Genomic DNA, 20,863 nt, shown 5'->3' with positions numbered 1-20,863 from the left:
CAATTTGGTCCTGATGGGATCTTCTAACTACACGTTGCATACTCCGTTTTGTCTGGCTAACTGGATTCCCTAGCTACAAAATTGGATTATGGATCTCCTGTAGAGAATTATTAATCTTTGGATTTAATTTTAAAAAGTGAGTCAGAATTTGGGATGGTAAATAAAAGACTAAATGTTACTTTTAGACCTCTATATATCACATGCACTCTAGTGAATATTAATGATTTTTAGTAACTTTCCTGAACAATTCCTGGGGAATGATAGCAGTACTAGATCATTCACCTGCTGTTTAATAGATCCTGGAAACTCTAGGATCTAAGCACCCCTCCAGGGATAAATAGGATTTTACCTTATATGCCAGTAAACCAGGAACATATAGACATCCCTTGTGCTCAGTGTTGCTCGGATGCACATTCCTACTCGAATCACAATTTCTGAGAGTGATAAAGGGGCCGGGCCCAGTGTATTAGGTCCTATCCTAAATTCTGCTCAAACCCACTGAGATTACATGATTTTTCCACCTCAGACTATTGGAATTTTGTTGCCTAGTAGTACAATAATTTAAAATCTAAATTATATAATGGCATTCACTGGTATTATTTAGCATGGCTAGTAAATGGTTAAAACTCATCCTGGTTGTAGTACAGTGACAAGATGCCTTTGGACTCTCACAGGCTAACCATGCTGTATAATTATGTAATTACTGCTTTCATTACAGCTTAACCAGTACCATTAATTTGCTAGATTAACCACAGCAGTTCTCCATTCTCCATTTGCATGTTCTCCATAAAATTAAATGTTATTTTTAACAGGAATTTCTTAAGAAGGTCCAGTAGGAGGACACAATCCAGAAAATACTCAATGCAAGATATTGGCTGGATTAATAATAATTCTGAAAGCAAATGTTTCCTGTTTCTATAAAATGCTTCATTCATTTCATCTGTGAATGTTTTATTCCAAAGGTTTTAATAACACAGACCAATCGGAATCTGAGAAGATAAACTTATCTTTGAAATTCTTGGCCTTGCATAATTTATGAAATGAGCTAATGTTACCTTCTATTTTCTGGCAATAAATTTCTCATTTCTTTTGTCAAGTGATAATATGGCTACAGAAATTCAACTACTGCAATCATGCCTGGTTTGTCAATTAACAGTTGACAAAGGCAAAAACAGACACTGCCCCTGAATTTCTGGCTGGTTCTCCTCATATCCTGTTATAACTTGCAGTGGCAAATCAGCTGGGAAACACAATTCATGCTTTTATTTGGGAGTTTCACACATCTTCCAGCAGAGAACTCCCATCAGATTATTTCAGTCAGTTATATACACTAATGCAACTACAAAATCCCATTTGTGTTATCAATCACAGGGTTTCTGAACAATATGAAAGCTTTATTAGTTTTGTTTGAACCACCATAATATAAGATTTTAAAACAAAATATTCATTTTTGAATAAATGCGATAAAGAAAGAAAACTGGAAAGACTTTGCATTTATATAGTACCTTTCAAGACCTTAGGATGCCCCAAAGTGCTTTGCAGACAACAAAGTGCCTTTAAAGCATAGTCGCTGTTGTAACTTAGGCAACAAAGCAGCCAATTTGGGAACAGCAAGGTCCCACAAACAGCAATTAAATAATTATCTAGATAATCTGTATTAGATGTTTGTTGAAAGATAAATATTGCAAGGACAATGGGTCATTTTTAGTTTTAAGCAACCTATACTCCGCCCCTCCCCCGACCACCACTATGTTTAGATGTAATTGGGGCCTTCAATCTTCACCATCAACTAAAAGGCCCCAATCTCAGCAGCCTGCAGATGTGCTTAAATTACATACTGTTTTCACAGGCGCAAGGCCCAGCCAGGGAGTGGCCCTCTGCCAGGGAATCCTTGAGCCATGTTAATGGCCCAGGATAGGAAATTTTAGTGTTCCTGGGCCTGGACAGGAATAGTGTACTCCAGGTGCACTGCTCCTTTCCAACTCTGGGACCGGGATGGGAATGGGGCCAGGAAAATCAGCCCAATTCCTTTTTGTCAGTTAGCCATCTGATACCCAATGAAACCAAATAACTTAAGAGTCCCCAAATGAATTTACAAAAGTATCTCTCTCTACATGGCATGGAGTGAACACACTCGTCCTGTTGAAATGCACCAAAAACAGGGTGGGAACTTCAGACAGTAGTAACACTGCTAAGAAATGGGGAGCAGACTGTGGTGTATAAAAGATGAGTCACCATCTGAAGGATGGGAAAGGCAGGAAAGGTCAGAACAGGAACACCCAGATCAACTTAAGCTCTCTAACAGATTTAAAGTTGTAGCTTTCCATGGGGAAGTTAAGGACTCTGGGCAGGGTCACTGAATAAAATATTAATGACACCAACAAACAAATGGTGGCTCAAGGGGGGGGGGGGGCGTGCAGGGGAGATTAGTAAAACAGCTAGTGATAGGGATCTCAATAGTTTGAAAGGTTGACAGTCCTGGACACTTTGTTGCCTCCCAGTTGCTCAGATAAGAGACATATGCACAGACTAGAAAATTTTTTGCAAGGGGACAGAAAGTAACCAGTCATTCTGGTGGTCCATGTAGGTGCTAATGATATAGCTAAAGAAAAGCCTGAAGTCCTGAAAAATGAATTTAGCACATGAGGAAACAAGTTTAGGTACAGGACTTCACAGGTTGTTATTTTAGGATTACTTTACCAGACATGCACTAAAATAGGGAAAGGCAGGAAGATTAGTATGATTAAACGTGTAGTGTCAGGAAGAGGGGTTGTTAGACATTGGCACCATTCTGGGACAGATGGAATCTATTCCGCAAGAATGAGCTACAACTGAACAAAGAGTACTGGCAAATTGATTAAATATGGAAGAGACAAGGGGGCCTAAATTGGGTAACCCCAAAAATGGAAGCAGGGATCGCGATGCGCAATTAACCCATGCCCATTGCTTCTGATACAGGCAGCACGCCAACTTTGTGCTGCCATATCCCATCAATTGCACCACTAACCTCACACACTGCTCAAAACACCAGACCCACCAGGTGCGGCACAGTGGCGCAGTGGTTAGCACCGCAGCCTCACAGCTCCAGGGACCCGGGTTCGATTCCGGGTACTGCCTGTGTGGAGTTTGCAAGTTCTCCCTGTGTCTGCGTGGGTTTTCTCCGGGTGCTCCGGTTTCCTCCCACAAGCCAAAAGACTTGCAGGTTGATAGGTAAATTGGCCGTTATAAATTGTCACTAGTTTAGGTAGGTGGTAGGGAAATATAGGGACAGGTGGGGATGTTTGGTAGGAATATGGGATTAGTGTAGGATTAGTATAAATGGGTGGCTGATGTTCGGCACAGACTCGGTGGGCCGAAGGGCCTGTTTCAGTGCTGTATCTCTAATCTAAAAAAAAAACTTACCTATCAGATACTGACACTATGGGTGGAATTTTATGAGTGCCGCAGCATTCCTGACAGCGGGACTGGAAGTTGTTGTAACTTCCACTTCCGCCGCAAATCCTGTTTCCCATGTGATTTTGTATGTAAATTAGTCATGCAGCGGCAGTCATGTGGGATCATGTAGTGTGGGCGGACTTTCATTGGTGGTACCTGCTGTTACTGCCTCAGGCACCATGATTGCCACGGATATAAAACATTCTGTGCTTGCAGCCTCAAGGAGCAGCAACCTTCCTTTCATGTAAGTACCTTCAGAATAACTTAAATTGAAGCTTTTATTTAAATCAAAATGTTTTTGCCTCCATTATTTTATGAAACTCACCACCAACTTCATATCATTTATCTTCCCTACAGCCAAAGTGAACCACATAGCAGCCAGAAGGCAGCGTCCTGCCCCATGGTTCAGTGATGCCTCTCTGCAGGTTCTCCTCCAGGCTGTCATGGAATGGCGGGAGGTCCTCTTCCCTGCAGATGAAGTGTGAAGACCTTCCTGTCTCCCCAAGGCAGCCTGGATAGAGGCAGCAGAGATGGTCTCGAACTGTGGGGTCACTTGTAGAACATGGTGCAGTGCTGCAAGCACATCAATGACTTGCGAGGGTAGGTGGTCCTGGTGAAGCTGCTCCATTGTTTTCTTCCATGGCTCCGTTTCTTTATGGCAGAGGGCACGTAAGGAATGCAGTAGATTGCGTGAGCAGCCTTGGTGCCATTCATTAAATGATGTTTCGCCAAGATGAAGATTGGCATTGGTTATATCATTGGATGTGTCGTGCGAAAGCCAATGCAGAATGAGTGACGTTGATGCATGTATGCAATGGTTGTGATGCATCATTTGCCATGTCATTAAATTTGCACTATCTGCTGCAAGATAAAAGAAGCCATTACCAGCATGAGCCTGCTAAGGCAGTAGGTGGGTCCCTGACATAAGGTTGCTGATCAGGGCTGAGAAGGAGGCATCTGAGATCGCGAGAGAGGAGGGAGGCAGGGCAAGCGGAGATGGCGAGGCAGGAGCCACAAGGCGTAAGGATGAAGTGTCATCTCTGCTGTTGCAGCCATATAAGATAATCAGAGGGTTAGATAGGGTGGATAGTGAGAGTCTTTTTCCTCGGATAGTGATGGCAAACACGAGGGGACATAGCTTTAAGTTGAGGGGTGATAGATATAGGACAGATGTTAGAGGTAGTTTCTTTACTCAGAGAGTAGTAGGGGCGTGGAACACCCTGCCTGCAACAGTAGTAGACTCTCCAACTTTAAGGGCATTTAAGTGGTCATTGGATAGACATATGGATGAAAATGGAATAGTGTAGGTCAGATGGTTTCACAGGTCGGCGCAACATCGAGGGCCGAAGGGCCTGTACTGCGCTGTAATGTTCTAATTCTAATTCTAATATGTGGAAACTGAAGGAAATTGTGTGAACTCATGTGAAGCACATGCTTAAAGTGCCTCTGTTTGTGTCTCCACTGCAAGTGTCCGCACTCGAGCTGCAGAACACCGCATGGCCCAAGAATCCTCCTGTGGAGAAGAAGTAAAAGCCAATGCCCCAGAGGCTGCACCGTCACTTACCTCTTCTTCCATCTCCGCCAGTGTAGATACATCCACATGGTCCGTGGGGGGTTTAAGATTAGAATCTGGGTCACAAGCTGGTGGTCATGACACAGACACGTCCCAGCAGCTGAGGGAGCATGTGCCAGCCGGGTCCCTTGATAATCGGAGGACTGCTGGGGACAAGGCCCCTGCTCAGCCCCACACTCATGATGATCTTCTGTTTGTTGCTACAGGAAGGCTGCTGGATGTGCAGCAAAGCCATGTGGAAAGTATGTCGGAGATGCCTGAGATCATGTGTGGCTGAGCGCATGCCAGGAGGTTATCCATGCAAACCATGATGTCTACCATGTCCCCGGCATTTGAACTTATGACTTCCTCAGTAGAGAGTCTGGTGAGCTCCGTGGCAAGTCTGGTTGACCACTTGAGCCATACGCAATCTGACCTGCAATTCATCGGTGTTACCATTGACTCCATGCAGCAGAGTCTAGGTGAGAGGGGGATGAGGAACCTGGACCTCCCTCCAGGTGCCCCTTCCCTTCAGGGAGACAAGCAGGTGCCATCGTGCACACAGAAGGAGGAGGAACGTGTGCCAGCTGCCCCAGGGCCTTCCTCACAGTAAGTGGCGTCTTGTCCTTCCACCCAACATTAACCCCCTTACCTCCAGCAGGCAAGCATATGGGGGATACTCAAGCACTGTGGCTGCATACCCCAATGGGATGGAGCCATCAAGGCTCCGTTCCTCCAGACGACGCCCACCATAGTCATCCACAGCAACAGGGCAATGCACTGGTTAGACTGCCACCACCTCAGGGGTACCAACTAGACATGGTGGGAGAAAAAGGAAATTGAAAGAGTTTTGATCACAAAGATGGCACGGGGGCTGTAAACATTGTGACTGAAAAGATTTATTAATACATTTTTATTTTCTCCATGGCAACGCCTCTACCAATCAGAGTTCACTTGCCAACCTATCAGCACTTTCTTCTCATGCAGTATAAGTTGTTGTTTTCCCTTACATTGGTTATTCTTGCAGATTGTCCTGATGAGTGCAAGACGAAAAGCTTCAACAACATGTCTCTATTTTCAGCAATACTCAAGTTCTGTACTAGTAAACAACATTTTTATTTCATGCAAAATTGACCCACTCTCGGTAATGTTTTGCTTAGTTACAGATGGAGACTAAGATTTTTTTTGGAGGTCTATGGCAGGAACGCAATGATGTTTGCAAAGCATGTCAGGAAATGTCCAGTGTCCATATCTCATTGGAATTTGAGCCTTCATTCTTCAACGATGGCGGTTTTCCTATTGATGATTAATAACTTTTTCCGAAAGCATCATGCCTTACTTTTGTTTTCTACTGTCATAACTTAACGTTGCCTGCAATGGTCTGTAGTCACATTCATCATAGCCCATAGATGATTTCAAATGCCAATCACATGAAAGTGCAGCAACGCTTTGTTGAGACTGCAGCGATGAATAAAACCTCATGCAAAAGGGAATTTCTGTGGGGAATTGTTATATTTCTCTTCCCAATGTTCCTTGATGATGTGGCTTATTGTTGCATAAATGGGGTACTCCCTGATGTCCCTTGCATGTCTCTCCATGGCCCTCATATTGATGATGGCATTGTTGTCATTGTTGTCCTCCTCCTCATCCACTTCATAGTCATCCTCATCTGTTTTAGTTTTAGTTTTAGTTTTAGAGATACAGCACTGAAACAGGCCCTTCGGCCCACCGAGTCTGTGCCGACCATCAACCACCCATTTATACTAATCCTACACTAATCCCATATTCCTATCACATCCCCACTGTGTTCATTGTCTGCTTTGGTCTTCTTCCTTCTCCTTTTTCTCAGTTATTTGCCATATGGTTGTTGTTAAGAGCTGTGCTCTCATTATGGTGAGGCATGCAGCAAACCACCACAAAGCTTGGCACACGCTCTGTCAAGTATTGCAGTTTCCCTCCAGTGCAGCCCAGGCAGTGGCACCCCAATGGTCTACTCTATCACATTTCATATGGCAGCATGGATGTTGAATAGATGCTGCCCACGTGTGCATGGGTTTTGCATGGAGGTCATGAGCCATGTCATCAGAGGACAGTCCTTATCACTCAGTAGCCATCCTCTGGTTTGGCGTGCTAGCTCAAATGCAGATGGCACAGTGGACTGTTGCAGAATGAAGGCATTATGACTGCTACCAGGATATCAGGCATTGACCTGCATGATGCACTGGGTATGGTTGCACACCAGCTGGATGTTGACGTAATGGAATCTCTTTTGGTTGCACTACATCTCAGTGTTTACATGTGGTACCCGCAAAGTGACGTGCGTGCAGTCAACGGCACCCTTAACTGGGTGGAAGCCCCCAATCATTGCAAAGCTGCAAGCTCTCACTGCATGCTTCTCTCTGGCCACAAAGAATGAAATGTATTTAGCTCTCTTAGCATACAGAGCCTTAGTGGCCACCTTTAAGCAAAAGTGGGCAGTAAACTGTGAAATGTTGCAACCTGCTCCAGCCTGGAATGAGTTCAACGCATAAAAGTTCATGACCATGGTCACATTCACAGCCACTGGCAATGCCATCCTTGCCCTGCTCTGAGGCTGCAGTTGTGGCTGCAGCAGGTGGCAGATTTCAATAAGGACATCTTATTGAAGTGCAGACAGCTCACACACTTCTCACTGAGGTCCAAGTAGAGGAATTACTCCCTGATCACCCTGAGCAGATATGCCCCCCCCTGCTGAGTGCCCTTCTCCTCCTCCTCCCTTTTCGAGCAGCTTGTTCTGCTTTGTGCTGCCTCCTCATTCTCCCTGTCACACTGAGTCCAAAGGGAATACCTACTACTACACCCACGTCTAGGAGCAAGTGACTAGTGCAGAATCCTTGAAGTCAAGACAAAGTTTATCAGTAGTGCCAAACCACTCCCTGTTGACTTTAGCAACTTTAAAGAACTTTAGAAATCACCAAAGACTTCCACAATTACAGCAAGAGCCATTAGAAATCAATCAGCAACTAACCTGAAAGTAATTGATGATCTCTTTAAAAAGCACCAGTGGAGGGTCTTCCTGCTGCTGAACAATTGTTCAGGCGTGCATGTTTAAGAAATGGCATTATCTGGCATATTGAGCTCCAAAATGGCAGCTGTGGCATCAAAACAGCTTTGCACACTGATTGACATTATGATGTGCCAACTCTGCATTCTTCCAGCAGACACTTCCTGCTCTGCATTCTTCCGGCAGGCACTTCCTGTGTACACGCTAATGCTCTCATCAAAATGGCGCTCGGCACAGCTTTTACCAGATGAGTGCGTGCCTGCCATTGATGCCATTTGGGAGACATTTCTGCCTCCCTTTCTTCTTTTAAGTCCCTCTTAAAAATCTACCGATTTGACCAAAATTTTGGTCACCTGACCTAATAGATCCTATGTGGCTTGATATCAAATTTTGTCTGATAAAGCTGCGGTGAAGCACTTTGGGTCATTTTACTACATTAAGAGTGCTATATGAAAGTAGGTTGTTATTGTTATATGTCATAGAATAATAACTCTTTGTAAGACAGAGATTAAGAGATCATGCATTAGTGAAGCAAAAGGTGTTTTACTCTTCAATGATCTGATAATGCAAACCTTTACCTGTTGAACATCCTGCTGGAAAACACACAGCTGAAGTCGTTGATGTAATCGGACTTTGCGGTGTTGCCAGATACTTTCAAGTCTTCGCTGATGGTGTAACACTTCGTGCACAATGTCTAAGACTCGATGAACTGCTTTGGAGTAGTTTGCAGTTGCAGTGAGTGAGTCAGAATTCCCTGGGCTTAAAGGTCTCTGCAGTACATCTAGAAGAGCTTTGCCATCCTGACTCACCTGTAACAATGGGAAACATTTGTGTTGTATCAAATGTGATATGCCAAACCAAGGAAATGAACCTGGCACTCATAATTAGTCAATCATATTTCAATTAAATTAAACCAGCTTCCTTTAATGTTTCTCCCTTTTCTGATATCTGTTTCCAACTTACAACTGAGTCTACATTATTTACAACCATTAGCTCTGCTCGACTCAACCTGTTATGCTCAAAATGGCTGCTTGATGCTGTCTCACTGCTTTGGAATGCATTTCCAGCAATAAAACAAACTGACAAGTATAGCCAATTATCTGGAACAATATAAATTTTGAAGTGCAACAGGACCATAAAATAGAATCCTCATGAATTATGTAGCACAAAAATTGCAAACACTTCAGATGACTTCAGTTAGCAAGTAGAACAGTAGTTATTTTATATTGGATAACAATTGAATTAAAGTGCAAAATTCACAGATGTCAGGCCAAAATTGTCAAGGGAAAAGGTTAAAGCGTGACAAATTGAGAATTTCTCTGAAAACTAAATAAATTGTGAAATTTTTGAAAAGAGCAGGAACAATAAAACGAATAGAAACTAAATTACAATGAGCAGAATGATATGACAAAGAAGGCAGTCTAATGACTGTGTACTTTTCTCAAGTGAGTGGATCACTTTACCTCAGCATATGCCTGTGTGATCTGTTCATACAGCGTTTGATGATGGTGAATGGCAATCTCCAAGTCTTGCATTTCAGATGGAAGTCCTCCCTCAGCACAGGTTTTGCACCAGATATCAACACTTGATAAATACTAAAACAAAATTGGAAAATGTCATTAATAATTATATTTTTCCATTGAAAAACATCACGGTGTTAAAAGAACCAAAGGAGAGTTAAGAATATTTTTACACAGCGAGTTGTTATGATCTAGAATGCACTTCCTGAAAGAGTGGTGGAAGCAGTTTCAATAATACCTTTCAAAAGGAAATTAGATAACTAAAAGGAAAAATTTGCAGCGCTATGGGGAAAGAGAGGGGAATAGGCCTAATTGGATAGTTCTTTCAGACAGCCAGCCTGGGTATGATGGACCGAATGGCTTCCTTCGATGCTGTGTAATTCAATGATTTTCTTCACAGGATTAACTTTGCACTGATTCAGTTATGCTAGAATTGAAATCTTAAGCCCCGACTTTAACTCAGGATGGAACTCAGAGGTGCAGGTGAGTGAAGCGGGGGCAAGCCGCCCAGCCCCCTGGAGCAAGAGATCCTGAAGATTTCAACCCCCGACATAATTAGCATACTCCAATATTGAATCCCACCTATATCATACCTGGTCCACAGGAAGCTTTAAAAATGGAAAAAAATAACTTGCCTGGGCCTCCTGTGTCCAGGATCCTGTCTGCCAACAGCTTTTACTGGTGGGTTTAAGACTGCACAGGGCTTATTCAGGCCCATAGTTAAAATGGCATGCACATACATATCACGTCATTCACTTTGCCATTTAAATTAAGCCCCCTCTCCTCTGGGTAAGCAGCCTTCCAGTTAAGTTAAGACAGGGTGAGGGTTGGGGGCATGGGAATAAATCAGGAACACGGTGTAAAGCCTTCCCCACCCGCCACTAATTTTAACCCCTTGTCCTCACTGTTCTTGCTGGAGGGAGGGGTAAAGATCAAGCATTTACTGCCTGCTTTGACAAAACAGAGTTAATCTTACCATGTCTACACTTCTGTTATATATTTTTAAATTCTTAAACTTAGAACTTTTATTGCTTTTGAAAAGTATATTTATTATAAATGTTTCTATACTGGGTTAAGTGAAATATATAGGCTTTTAGTTTAATTCTTCTTGTCCTCTTTAAAAGTTACATCACTCCTGTCTTGATGACCCCTGCACTATGCTTCTACACTCGTCCAGAAGTAACTGGAAAGAAGTTCTATTCCAAGTCCTCTAGTATTGCGGCTCTCACACCAGCCAATAGACCATGCAATAATGCAGTCACAGAGTTTCTCCTCTGAGGTATTTCTCCCCAAGGAAAACCTTCTAGGCATAGTCACTGCCTTACTCTTCTTTCTTGACTTCTGTTCTATAAATCAAACAAAAATCTTCACTGAATATCATGTGAGACATGCAGAAATAATTTGCAGATCCACAGTTCTTCAGTTCATCTACTTATTGTTTTTTTCAGCTTCAGCCACTAGGTTCATATATCAGTGCATAGCAGACTGAGAAATTTGCTAAATATCTCTGGTGGAATGATACAGGCGAACTTAGAAATTTAATGCTGTAATCACCATCACAGGGCTGGAGATTAGCAAGCCCATGACTTCGGGCTCCATGGTGGGGGTGGGGGGTTGGTGTGCTGCTGGAAGATGGTTGCAGCAGACGCCCGCCACGGAGGTCGACGCCGGTAGGACCCGGCCCGATCCTCCAGGGCCCCCTGCCGCTGGGCGATGGAAACTCCATTTCAATATTCAAATTACTGAGATGAATAAATTTAAATCAACTTACCCGCAATCCTCTGGGCCCATTGCAATCCTCACTGCAGCGGCCAGCACTCCCGCGCCTTCAATCCCCGACTGGGGAAAGCGGGTGTGACACTGGTGGGGAGGGGGGAGGAGTTAAGATTTACAGTGTGGTGGGTGGGCGGGGAACAGAGTCAAAACATAATGAGTGTAGGAGATGTTGGGAAGGGGTGAACGTTAAACTTTGTGCAGTCTGGCCGGGGGTGGGGGCGGGGGGGCAAGCTCAGATTTAAAAGGTAAGTGTTTTGGGGGAGGGGTGGAAGGCAAATAGTTAATGTAATTGATATTGAGGGGGTGGGAAAGGAGCGTTAGAATTTTATTTGATAAATTTTGGGGGGGGTACCTTTAAAACTTTAAATGGCAGCTTCGCTATTGTTGGTGTTGAACAGTCAGCCCCTCCATGTGATTGAGGGGGGTGGGCCGCCCCGGCCACTTAAAAGAGCCGCTGCGTGGGAGATCATGGCGGCTCTAAGGCATGTGGCCTGCACATGCGGACCACCATTTTTTGAGTTTGCCGCCGACAGCGACGGCGGGCTCTTAAAATCCAGATCATTGATACAGTCATCCCCAGTGGAAATTAGCAGTTTGGACTCCAAGAGACAACATAACTTGGTGACGGCCTCCTTTCTGAAGTATCAGTGGTAACAGTAGATTTCCTATGAGTAGATAGTTGTGCCAAGGTCTGTAAAGGATGCTTTTGGGGATACAGGTGGATGTGTATATAAATGCAGGACCGAGAACACTCAGATGTGCCACAGCCATTTCCTTTCCCTAAATCTGAAGCAAGTGACCTACTGGCAGCCAGGGACCTACCAAAAACTGTAGATGACCCTGGCCCTGCAGAATTTGGCGAGACAATTGGGAGCAACGTCTAGCTGCCTCATCAGAAAATCCAAGCCATGCCATAGCATCAAATCTAACATACACTCCTTTATATATGGGCAAGTAGTGCTAGGGGAAAGACTTATTAAACTTATAAAATTGTGCTTGGCCCTTATTACCCATGAATTTGAACAGAATAACGAGGCTCTTGCTGACTGTTTGCAAATTTCTCCAAAAATGTATGCATTTTATTACCGTGAGTCTGAGAGCACGAAGGTAAAATCCAGCCCAATATCCGAAAAATCTGCCACTGAGCCACATAAGGAGATATTCGGACATGTGACTAAAAGCTTGGTCAAAGAGTTAGGTTTCATGGAGCATCTTAAAGTAGGAGAGAGCCGGAGTTGTTTAGCGAGGAATTCTAGAGATTAGGGCCTTGACAGCTGAAAGCACTGTTGCCAATGGTGGAGCGATTAAAATTGGTGATGCACAACACGCCAGAACTGGAGGTATGTAGAATTCTTCTTAGGATAGCTGTTTACTTTCACAAATCACAGGTAAGATTATTGGATTTTGGCTTTCAAAGAAAAAATGGACTGAACTGAGGAATATGATCCTGAAAAGCCTGAATCCAAAGTAATCAATATCAAATGTAACATATTCAATCACAATAAAACAGTAGCTCTGGTTACAATATTCAGGGTGTTTCATGAGTTTTCAATATTATTTGTTCTTTACGGTGGAGGGATAGATTAGAGACTCAAAACATGGTGAAATCACAAGGCCAAACTTGAATGCTACCACTCCATGGTATTGCACATATATAGCAATTACCTCCAAATGACCCTTTAATTGACACTTCAACATTGTAATTAAATGTTGAGTGTAACATGTTTATTACTTAAAACACTCTTAACAATGATACAACCCAAGGGGACGTGCACAATTACAATGATTTGTACCAGGATTGCTCTTGTGGGGGTGTTTGTGTTCTTTTTAAATCTTTTATGTGGATAAAAACACTTTCATTTTACAATAATCATTGGGAACAGAAAGAAAAAAAAGTATTTCTTGTACTCTTATTAAAAACATGGAGAGGAAAAATTCATTTGCATGGCACCACTCCAAGCAATTTCCTCATTGGTACCATGAAAAAACCTGCGTAGGCCATGCACGTAGTGGCTCGCGGTGCTGTCTGCCACCCGGGAAATCAAACGTAGTCTACGTAGCACTGCTCAAAGAGGCGCTACATGACCAAATTTCTCCCTCAGGAATTCTGATGTCGCCTTAGGGCGCTTCACAGCCTCTATATAAATTTAAACAATTTCAACCTCAAAGACTGAATCAGAAAACCTGACAGCAATAGAGTATTTCATAAAGCTGACACTTGCCAGAATTCTGTAAAACAGACTCCTCAGTCCCAAAAATCAATTTCGAGAGAAATTATCACAAACCTTTCAATAATGACTTCAGTAGAGGCCTACTTTAGGTCAGGAAAACGAACCCGACCTGAACCCGACCAAACCACTGTGGACCCGAGCCCGACCCAGCCCGAGTCACTCTGCTTTTGCTCCAAGCCCGACCCGACCCGCGCCCGCCCCGCATTGAGCCGACCCGAGCCCGACCCGGCCATCCCTTTACTTACCTCCCAACTCGGAACCTCCACGAAGCTGCCGTGTATGCGTGATGATGTCATGGTGACATCACTCACTCACTGCGCAGACTCAGTTTCGTCCCGGACTCCCAGCTCAGGTAAGTAATTTATTTTTAATACTTACCGGCACAGCACTGACCCTGCGTGTCCGGCCTGATCCGACCCGACCCGACCCAACTCAACTTGGACACAGCCCAACCCGACCAGAGCCCAAAAGCCGGAGCCTGAAGATGGGCCCGACCCAGCCCAAACCCAACACATGTTGTCAGGTCCCGTCGGGTTGGGGTTGGGTAGCAGGCCTCTAGACTTCAGTACTTTTCAAAAGCACATTACACAGATGTGTCCTTGTAACAGTACAGCCCAGAAAAACCATTAAACAAGTATAGTTTAATTTGAAATGGTTATAAAATTGCCATTAGAGCATTAACTTTCATCAATAAAACAATATAGTGTAATATTGATCCTATAAGTATAGATGTTGTGTGGGTGTGTAAATAATCATCCTATGCCGATTCTGAGACACACAAGCAGTCTCTTTCCTCAAATTCACCTGTTCAGCCTTCTGGTGAAATACAGCGGACATTGCCAAGATAGTGCTACGCTCATCTAGAGCAGCTGCAAAACTCTTCCACTCTTGATCAAGTTGGGCAGATATCTGCTTGATCTGCTGAGATGCATAATGGCCAGCCTCTGAAAGCCTGGATGCAACAGACATGATGCGATTGATGTTGACATATGCATTCTGAAAAAGCAGAAGATTGCCAGTTACAAAATTAACTGAAAATGTCTTGTCACCAGCTACATTCATCAAGAATGCACAAAAACAGTTGTTAGCAAATTAACATTTCTAAATTATTTATGCTCTGGCTCAAGCAGTAGTTCATCGTTTTCAGTAAATAAAAGTGTAATCCCAAAAGAACACTATCCTATTTGTATGCAATTCTAAAATGTCGCAACAATCCATTTTAAAGGAATATATCAACAGTGGGCTCAAAGGAACTATATTAAACAAAACTGCACAATAATATTAAGAGTTTTACCTTTCCCATTTATAGTAAAGCTATAGTACACACAGACAAATTATTCATTTCAAGGCTCAGAGCATTAACCTGTGGCATGTAAATAATCTCAGAAAACAAACAGCAAAATTAGGTGTCCCATTTACATGTATTGCATACTTTGTTCTATGGCATCAAAGCTGGAATCATTATGTCATCAGCCTACCTTACTCTTGCTTTGGATACAGTCAATGCCTACCCAGCATACGGCATTTGGGCTCTTGTAGCAGCAGTACAGTAGTACCCAAAGACTTTATGAAAATGAAGTCATTGCACAGACAAATTGATGCCAACTAATTCTGCAATATTCTGGTAAAGGACACTAAATTCTCTGTTTAGTTGACAAAATTGTGAAATTGTTCGGCAGCATCTACACACTAGCTAATCAACAAGATTCTAAAAACTTTAATGCAGTCCCATGCGCAAATAATGGAGCAGTCCAACGATGCAATGAGTAGTGCCATTTCTCTGGCGTGTGAGCACAAGGTGTCCTCTGCTGAGAGAGTGGTGACCTTCAAGGAGAGGCACATGGACCATAGCACCAAGTGGATGCAGGGGGTGCACAAAGACCTCCAGAGCATGGCCTTGTCCATATGATGTATGGAGTGAGATGGGCCAGCCAAGCATCTCCCATTGCCAGGAGTTGAATCACTCCAGGCAACTATGGAAGTGCATGTGGGGCCTGAAAGGGCTGAGGTAGGGCAGGTTAAAGGCAATGGGGGCTCTTCTCAAGGCACTTCAATCGCTGAAGGCAGATCCTTGTCCCTTTGATGGTGACACCAACGCCGTGTGCTGGTCACTGAGGAGGCCCCTGCACAGAAACAGGTGTCCCAGAACCTGCCGAGCCCCAGTAGGGCTCAGGCATCCAGAGGAGACAAGCCACTGCCATCTCATGGACCGGAGCAAGAAAGGCAGCAGGCTGTCCCCACATCAACTCCAGGCAAAGGGAGAGCACCCTGTAGAAGTTACTATAAATACATGGACTTGCACAGGGGGTTTCACTGGGTGATACTTATTTGTTAAATGCAGAAGCCATTAATGTTTTATGAAAGTTAAAGGTCTTGTGATGCAATGTATAACCACTCATGTATTTATTTTTGTGCACCAGTTGACAATGGCCATATGTGGAATCAAACATGGATGGTCTGTTAAGGTGAGCACCTCCTCAATGCCTGTGTTGACAGAAGGCCATGGCATATAGAAGTGATGGGTACAGAGAGATGGTAAGGCCTCTTATGAAAGGTCAGCAAGGCCACCTCTGGGAGAGAACTTCTTGGTTCAGTCGCCCCTTGTACTTGACCTCATGTGAAGCATCCTCTGATCAGAGAGTCACGAGTTTCCATGCCACGTATGTCACTGCCCAGTGAGCTAGACCCCACGGCGCCATCTTCATTGGCTGGCTCAATTTCTTCTTCTGGTTCCAGCACTACTCCACTCTGGAGTGCCAGGTTGTGCAATGCACAGCAGACAACAATAATGTAGGATACTCTTGAGGGTGCATATTGCAGGGCTCCCCCAGATCTATCGAGGCATCTAAACCTCATCATTAAAAGGTCAATGGCCTACTCGATGGTGGCCCTTGTAGTCATATGGTAGTGATTTTATGTGCCTGCTGCCTGTGTTTGGGGTTACGTACAGGGTTCAGAAGCCAGGACAGTGACAGAGGGAGACAGTGGCGACGTGGTAATGTCACAGAACTAGTAATTCAGAGGCCCAGGCTAATGCCCTGGGGACACAGGTTCAAATCCCACCATGGCAGCTGGTAGAATTCAAATTCAATTAATTCATAAAAATCTGGAATTGAAAGCTACTCTCAGTATCTCAGTAATGGTGCGATGAAACTATCATCGATTGGTGTAAAAACCCATCTGGTTCACTAATGTCCTTTAGGGAAGGAAATCTGCCATCCGTACCTGGTCTAGCCTACATGTGACTCCAGACCCACAGCAATGTGGTTGACTCTTAACTGCCCTCTGAAATGGCCTAGCAAGCCACTCAATTGTCAAGGGTAATTAGGGATAGGCAACAAATTCTGGACTTGCCAGCGATGCTCGTATCCCTTGAAAGATTTTTAAAAATGACTTCAGTGGATATCCCTTGTCCCCCAGCCCCGAAGGCATTCAGGTGGGCTGTAGAGCTGAGGCAATTGGGACTGTCTAATAATGTACAGTCGTGGCAGTTTCCCAGAAACCTCACGCACACCTGCATGATCCGTTTACGGAGGTTGTAGATGACTTGAACATTCAGGGAGTGGAACCCCTTCCTGTTCACAATGCAACTGGCTGCTCTGAGGGAGCCTTGATGGCCACAATGGTACAGTCAATGACAACTGCACCTGGGGAAATCCAGCCATGACCCCAAAGCCCTCGAAGCCTGACTGGCATTCATGAACTTCTTTATGCAGCGATGGGCCACTAACTGAGAGATACCACACAGATCTCCAGACGATCCCTGGAACAAATCACAGGTGAAGAAGTTGAGTGTCAACATCACCTTTAATGCTACAGGCATTGGGTGTTCACCACTTCCCAATGGCATCAACGTCTGCTCTAGCACACTGCACAGCTCTGCTACCACCTGTGTAGACAGATGTAGTCTTCATTGGCATTGATGCTCGGTCATCTGCATGAAGCTGAGCCTCTGACAGTATACCCTTTCAACTGGATAGTGCCTTCTGCGACCATGAGGCTGCCCTCTTGCCTCCACATGCCCTCCTCGTCCACGTCCAATGGCTTCCTCAAGCTGCTGGAGCTCCCCTGGCCACCACACAGGAGCTCCATGTGGCTGCATCTCCATCTCTGTGCCACTGTCCTCCTCACTGGAGAAGTCAAACTCTGAAAGCATTGACCCCCCGAGCCAGATTAAGCCTCCACTGTGATGAGGCTCTCAAGAACCTTGTACTGCCTCCAGTGCCTGCTATAAACTTGGGAGACACTTTTCCGCGAACAGCACTTCACTTTGGCCCCACCCTCTGCACTGCCGCTAAACCTGATAGCGTCACTTCTTCAAGTATGGCTGCCAGTTCCCTCCACAACTCAGCTGCCGCTCAGACCTCACCTCCTTTGAGAAGGTGAGACCCTGAGCTTTCGTGCATCCCGTGCGTCATTCATAAAATTTGAAACAGGCAGGAAAATTCCTGAAAATTGGCAGTTTCATGACCTTAATTACCTGCCCACCACTGGTCTGTCCCGCCACACATGTCTTGTAAAATTGGTTGGTGGTCATGCCATTTTACCGGACCCCCCACCTCCGTTCCTGCTGGCACAGGGCCGGTAAAATTCTGCCCATGATCACTACTACTAAAATGCTCTCCCACTGATATACCCCTTCCACATGCCCAGATTCATTCCCTAAAACTAAGTCCAGAATTGTTCCTTCTCTTATTTAATAAAACAGAAAGTGCTGGAAATACTCAGCACGTCTGGCAGCATCTGTGGGAGAGAAGCAGAGTTAACGTTTTAGGTGGGCCACAGACCTGAAACGTCAACTCTGCTTTTCTCTCCACAGATGCTGATGGAACTGCTGAGTATTTCTAACACTTTTCGTTTTTATTTCAGATTTCCAGCATCCGCGGTATTTTGCTTTTATTTTACTGTCCCTTCTCTTGTTGGGCTTGCTATATACTGCCTATAAAAGTTCTCCTGAATGCATTTTAAGAACTTTGCACCCTCTGTACCCTTTACACAGGATTGAGATCCCCTACTATTACTTCCCTTTTATTCCTGCACTTCTTAGCAATTTTCCTATCTCCCTCTGACTGTTATAGTATACTCCCAGCACTGTGATTGCCCCTTTTTTGTTCCTCAGTTCAACCCATGTGGCTTCATTTGCTTAATACATAAAGAGCAAGAGGATAACTAAAAAAATAGTAGTGCCAATTAGAGACCAAAAACGTAACTTTTGTGTGGAGGCAGAAGATGTAGGCATGGTTCTTAATACTTTGCATCTATTTTCACAAAAGAAAGGGACAAAGCAGAAATGATGTGCTCACACTAGAGAGGATAGAGAGGAGATTTACAAGGATGTTGCCAGGAATGGAGAATTTTAGCTGTAAAGAAAGATTGTATAGGCTGGAGTAGTTTTCTTTGGAGCAAAAGAGACTGAGGAGAGAATTAATTGATGTGTATAAAATTATGAGGGGCCTAGATAGAGTGGATAGGAATGATCTCTTTCCATTAGCAGAGATGTCAATAACCACAGTGCATAGATTTAAAGTAATTGGTGGAGGATTAGAGGGGAGTTGAAGAGTAATGTTTTCACCCAGAGTATGGTGCGGGTCTGGAACACACTGCCTTAAAGTGTGGAAGAGGCAGAAACCCTGTTAACATTTTAAAAACACTTGGATATGCACATGAGGTGCTGTAACCTACAGGGCAACGGACCAAGAGCTGGAAAGTGGGATTCGACTGGATAGCTCTTTTTTGGCCAGCACGGACACAAAGGGCCAAATGACCTCCTTCTGTACCATAAACTTTTCTATGTTTCTGTAACACATAACAGCTGCCGGTATTAATATTTCATACTCAAGGTCACCAAAACATTCAACAAATGTTTTTGATGGGTGGTCCTCATTACATTTACTGGCTTCACATGTACACAAGATATTGCAAAGTTTCAGAGCTATTGGAATGGCAAATGTTTACTGATCAGTTTGAATGACTGGTAGCTTTATAAACTGTTGAAAGTTTTCCCACTTTTTCCAACTAAACAGAGATTAAAGTGCCCTTTACCCTACATTGTATATTTGGCTGCCAGCAAATTTGTCTTCACAATGACCATGTTAATAAATTCAGATTGTTTTAACTTTTCCCCCAGTATATAATGAGTATATAATGAGGCTGTACGAAACAGTCATTATGTAGACTGATAAGGTTTGAATTTTGCCAAGCTGTTTACCTTTCACTACAGGCATGAAATTTCAAAGGTATAACAGGCATTGGAAAAGCTAATCCTAAAATTAAATTTCTAAATTGCTGTCTTGAGTGAAGCAGCAGTCTTAAAATACTTTCTGACAGCATATCAGGGCTATATGAATTTAAAAAATAAATGTTAAAATGCAAGCTGAAATTCGGTCATATCTGCAATTGCATCCCATCTCTCAAATCATGTGAAACATTTAATGGTAGTTGAAGAACACTGCTTCAACAATGCCTCACAATTAAATAAAGGTCATGACAGCCTGCGCTTGTGAGAAATATTTCCCTGCCATTGTAAATTGGAATGTAAGAATAGGAGTAAGCCTTTCAGCCCCTAGAGCCTGTTTCTCTATTCAATTAGATTATGACTGACCTGCACCCCAAATCTATTTACCTGCCATTACTCTATATCTCTTAATAACCTTACCTAACAAAAATCTATCGATCTGAGTCTTAAAAGTTTCAGTCGATCCAGCATTCACAGCTTTTTGGGGGAAAGAGTTCTACATTTACATTTCCACTGCACTTTTTGTGTAACAATGCTTCCTGATTTCACTCCTAACTGGCCTAACTCTAATTTTAAGATTTTGCCCCATTGCTCTGGATTCCCCCACAGAAGAAACAGTTTCTGGATCCACCCTATTGCATCCCTTTGTCATTTTAAACATGCCATAAACTGATCATACTAACCCAGACGGAGTATGGCCAAGGCTCTGAACAACAGAAGTATAAGTTCATCACTTTTGCATTCCAACTGGAATCTTGAGAGGTTGTTCAGCAGTAGTTTTGACTTTGTGTGCCATTAAAAACCCAACTCATTAACAAGCTGTAATCTTTTGGGGTTTTTTAACAGCAATGTTAAAGCATAAAAGGGGAAGCTCTCATCAGTTCAGTGATTTTTAAGATTGCTGTCTGTGAAGCAACTTCTGGATTTCTGCGTTTAACTGCGCATGCGCGGATGCCAGAAGTTGCTGTCAGTTTCACTAAGTAATTACAACCACAAAATCCAGGTCATCATCTCCTCAAACCAGTTTTTTAAAAACAATCTATCGTTTATACTAAATTTTTCTATCTTAGC

The 20,863-nt window shown here is 43.6% G+C and overlaps 1 protein-coding gene across 10 annotated transcripts in view; it reads right to left on the bottom strand.

Moving 5' to 3' along the window:
- Positions 1-20,863, bottom strand: part of kalrna (kalirin RhoGEF kinase a) — a 980,827-nt gene that overhangs the window by 487,914 nt on the left and 472,050 nt on the right. For all 10 annotated transcript variants that reach the window (XM_068035342.1, XM_068035333.1, XM_068035338.1 and 7 more), the window contains exons 7-9: positions 14,362-14,553; positions 9,494-9,625; positions 8,609-8,839 (exon numbers count right to left, since the gene is read on the bottom strand). In XM_068035342.1, coding sequence (XP_067891443.1) covers positions 8,609-8,839; positions 9,494-9,625; positions 14,362-14,553 — 555 coding nt within the window. The remainder of the gene's footprint in view (positions 1-8,608; positions 8,840-9,493; positions 9,626-14,361; positions 14,554-20,863) is intronic.

This window comes from Heterodontus francisci, chromosome 7, assembly GCF_036365525.1.
Source record: "Heterodontus francisci isolate sHetFra1 chromosome 7, sHetFra1.hap1, whole genome shotgun sequence".
Classification (NCBI taxonomy): Eukaryota; Metazoa; Chordata; class Chondrichthyes; order Heterodontiformes; family Heterodontidae; genus Heterodontus; species Heterodontus francisci.
This window is presented reverse-complemented; position numbering and strand designations above follow the sequence as displayed.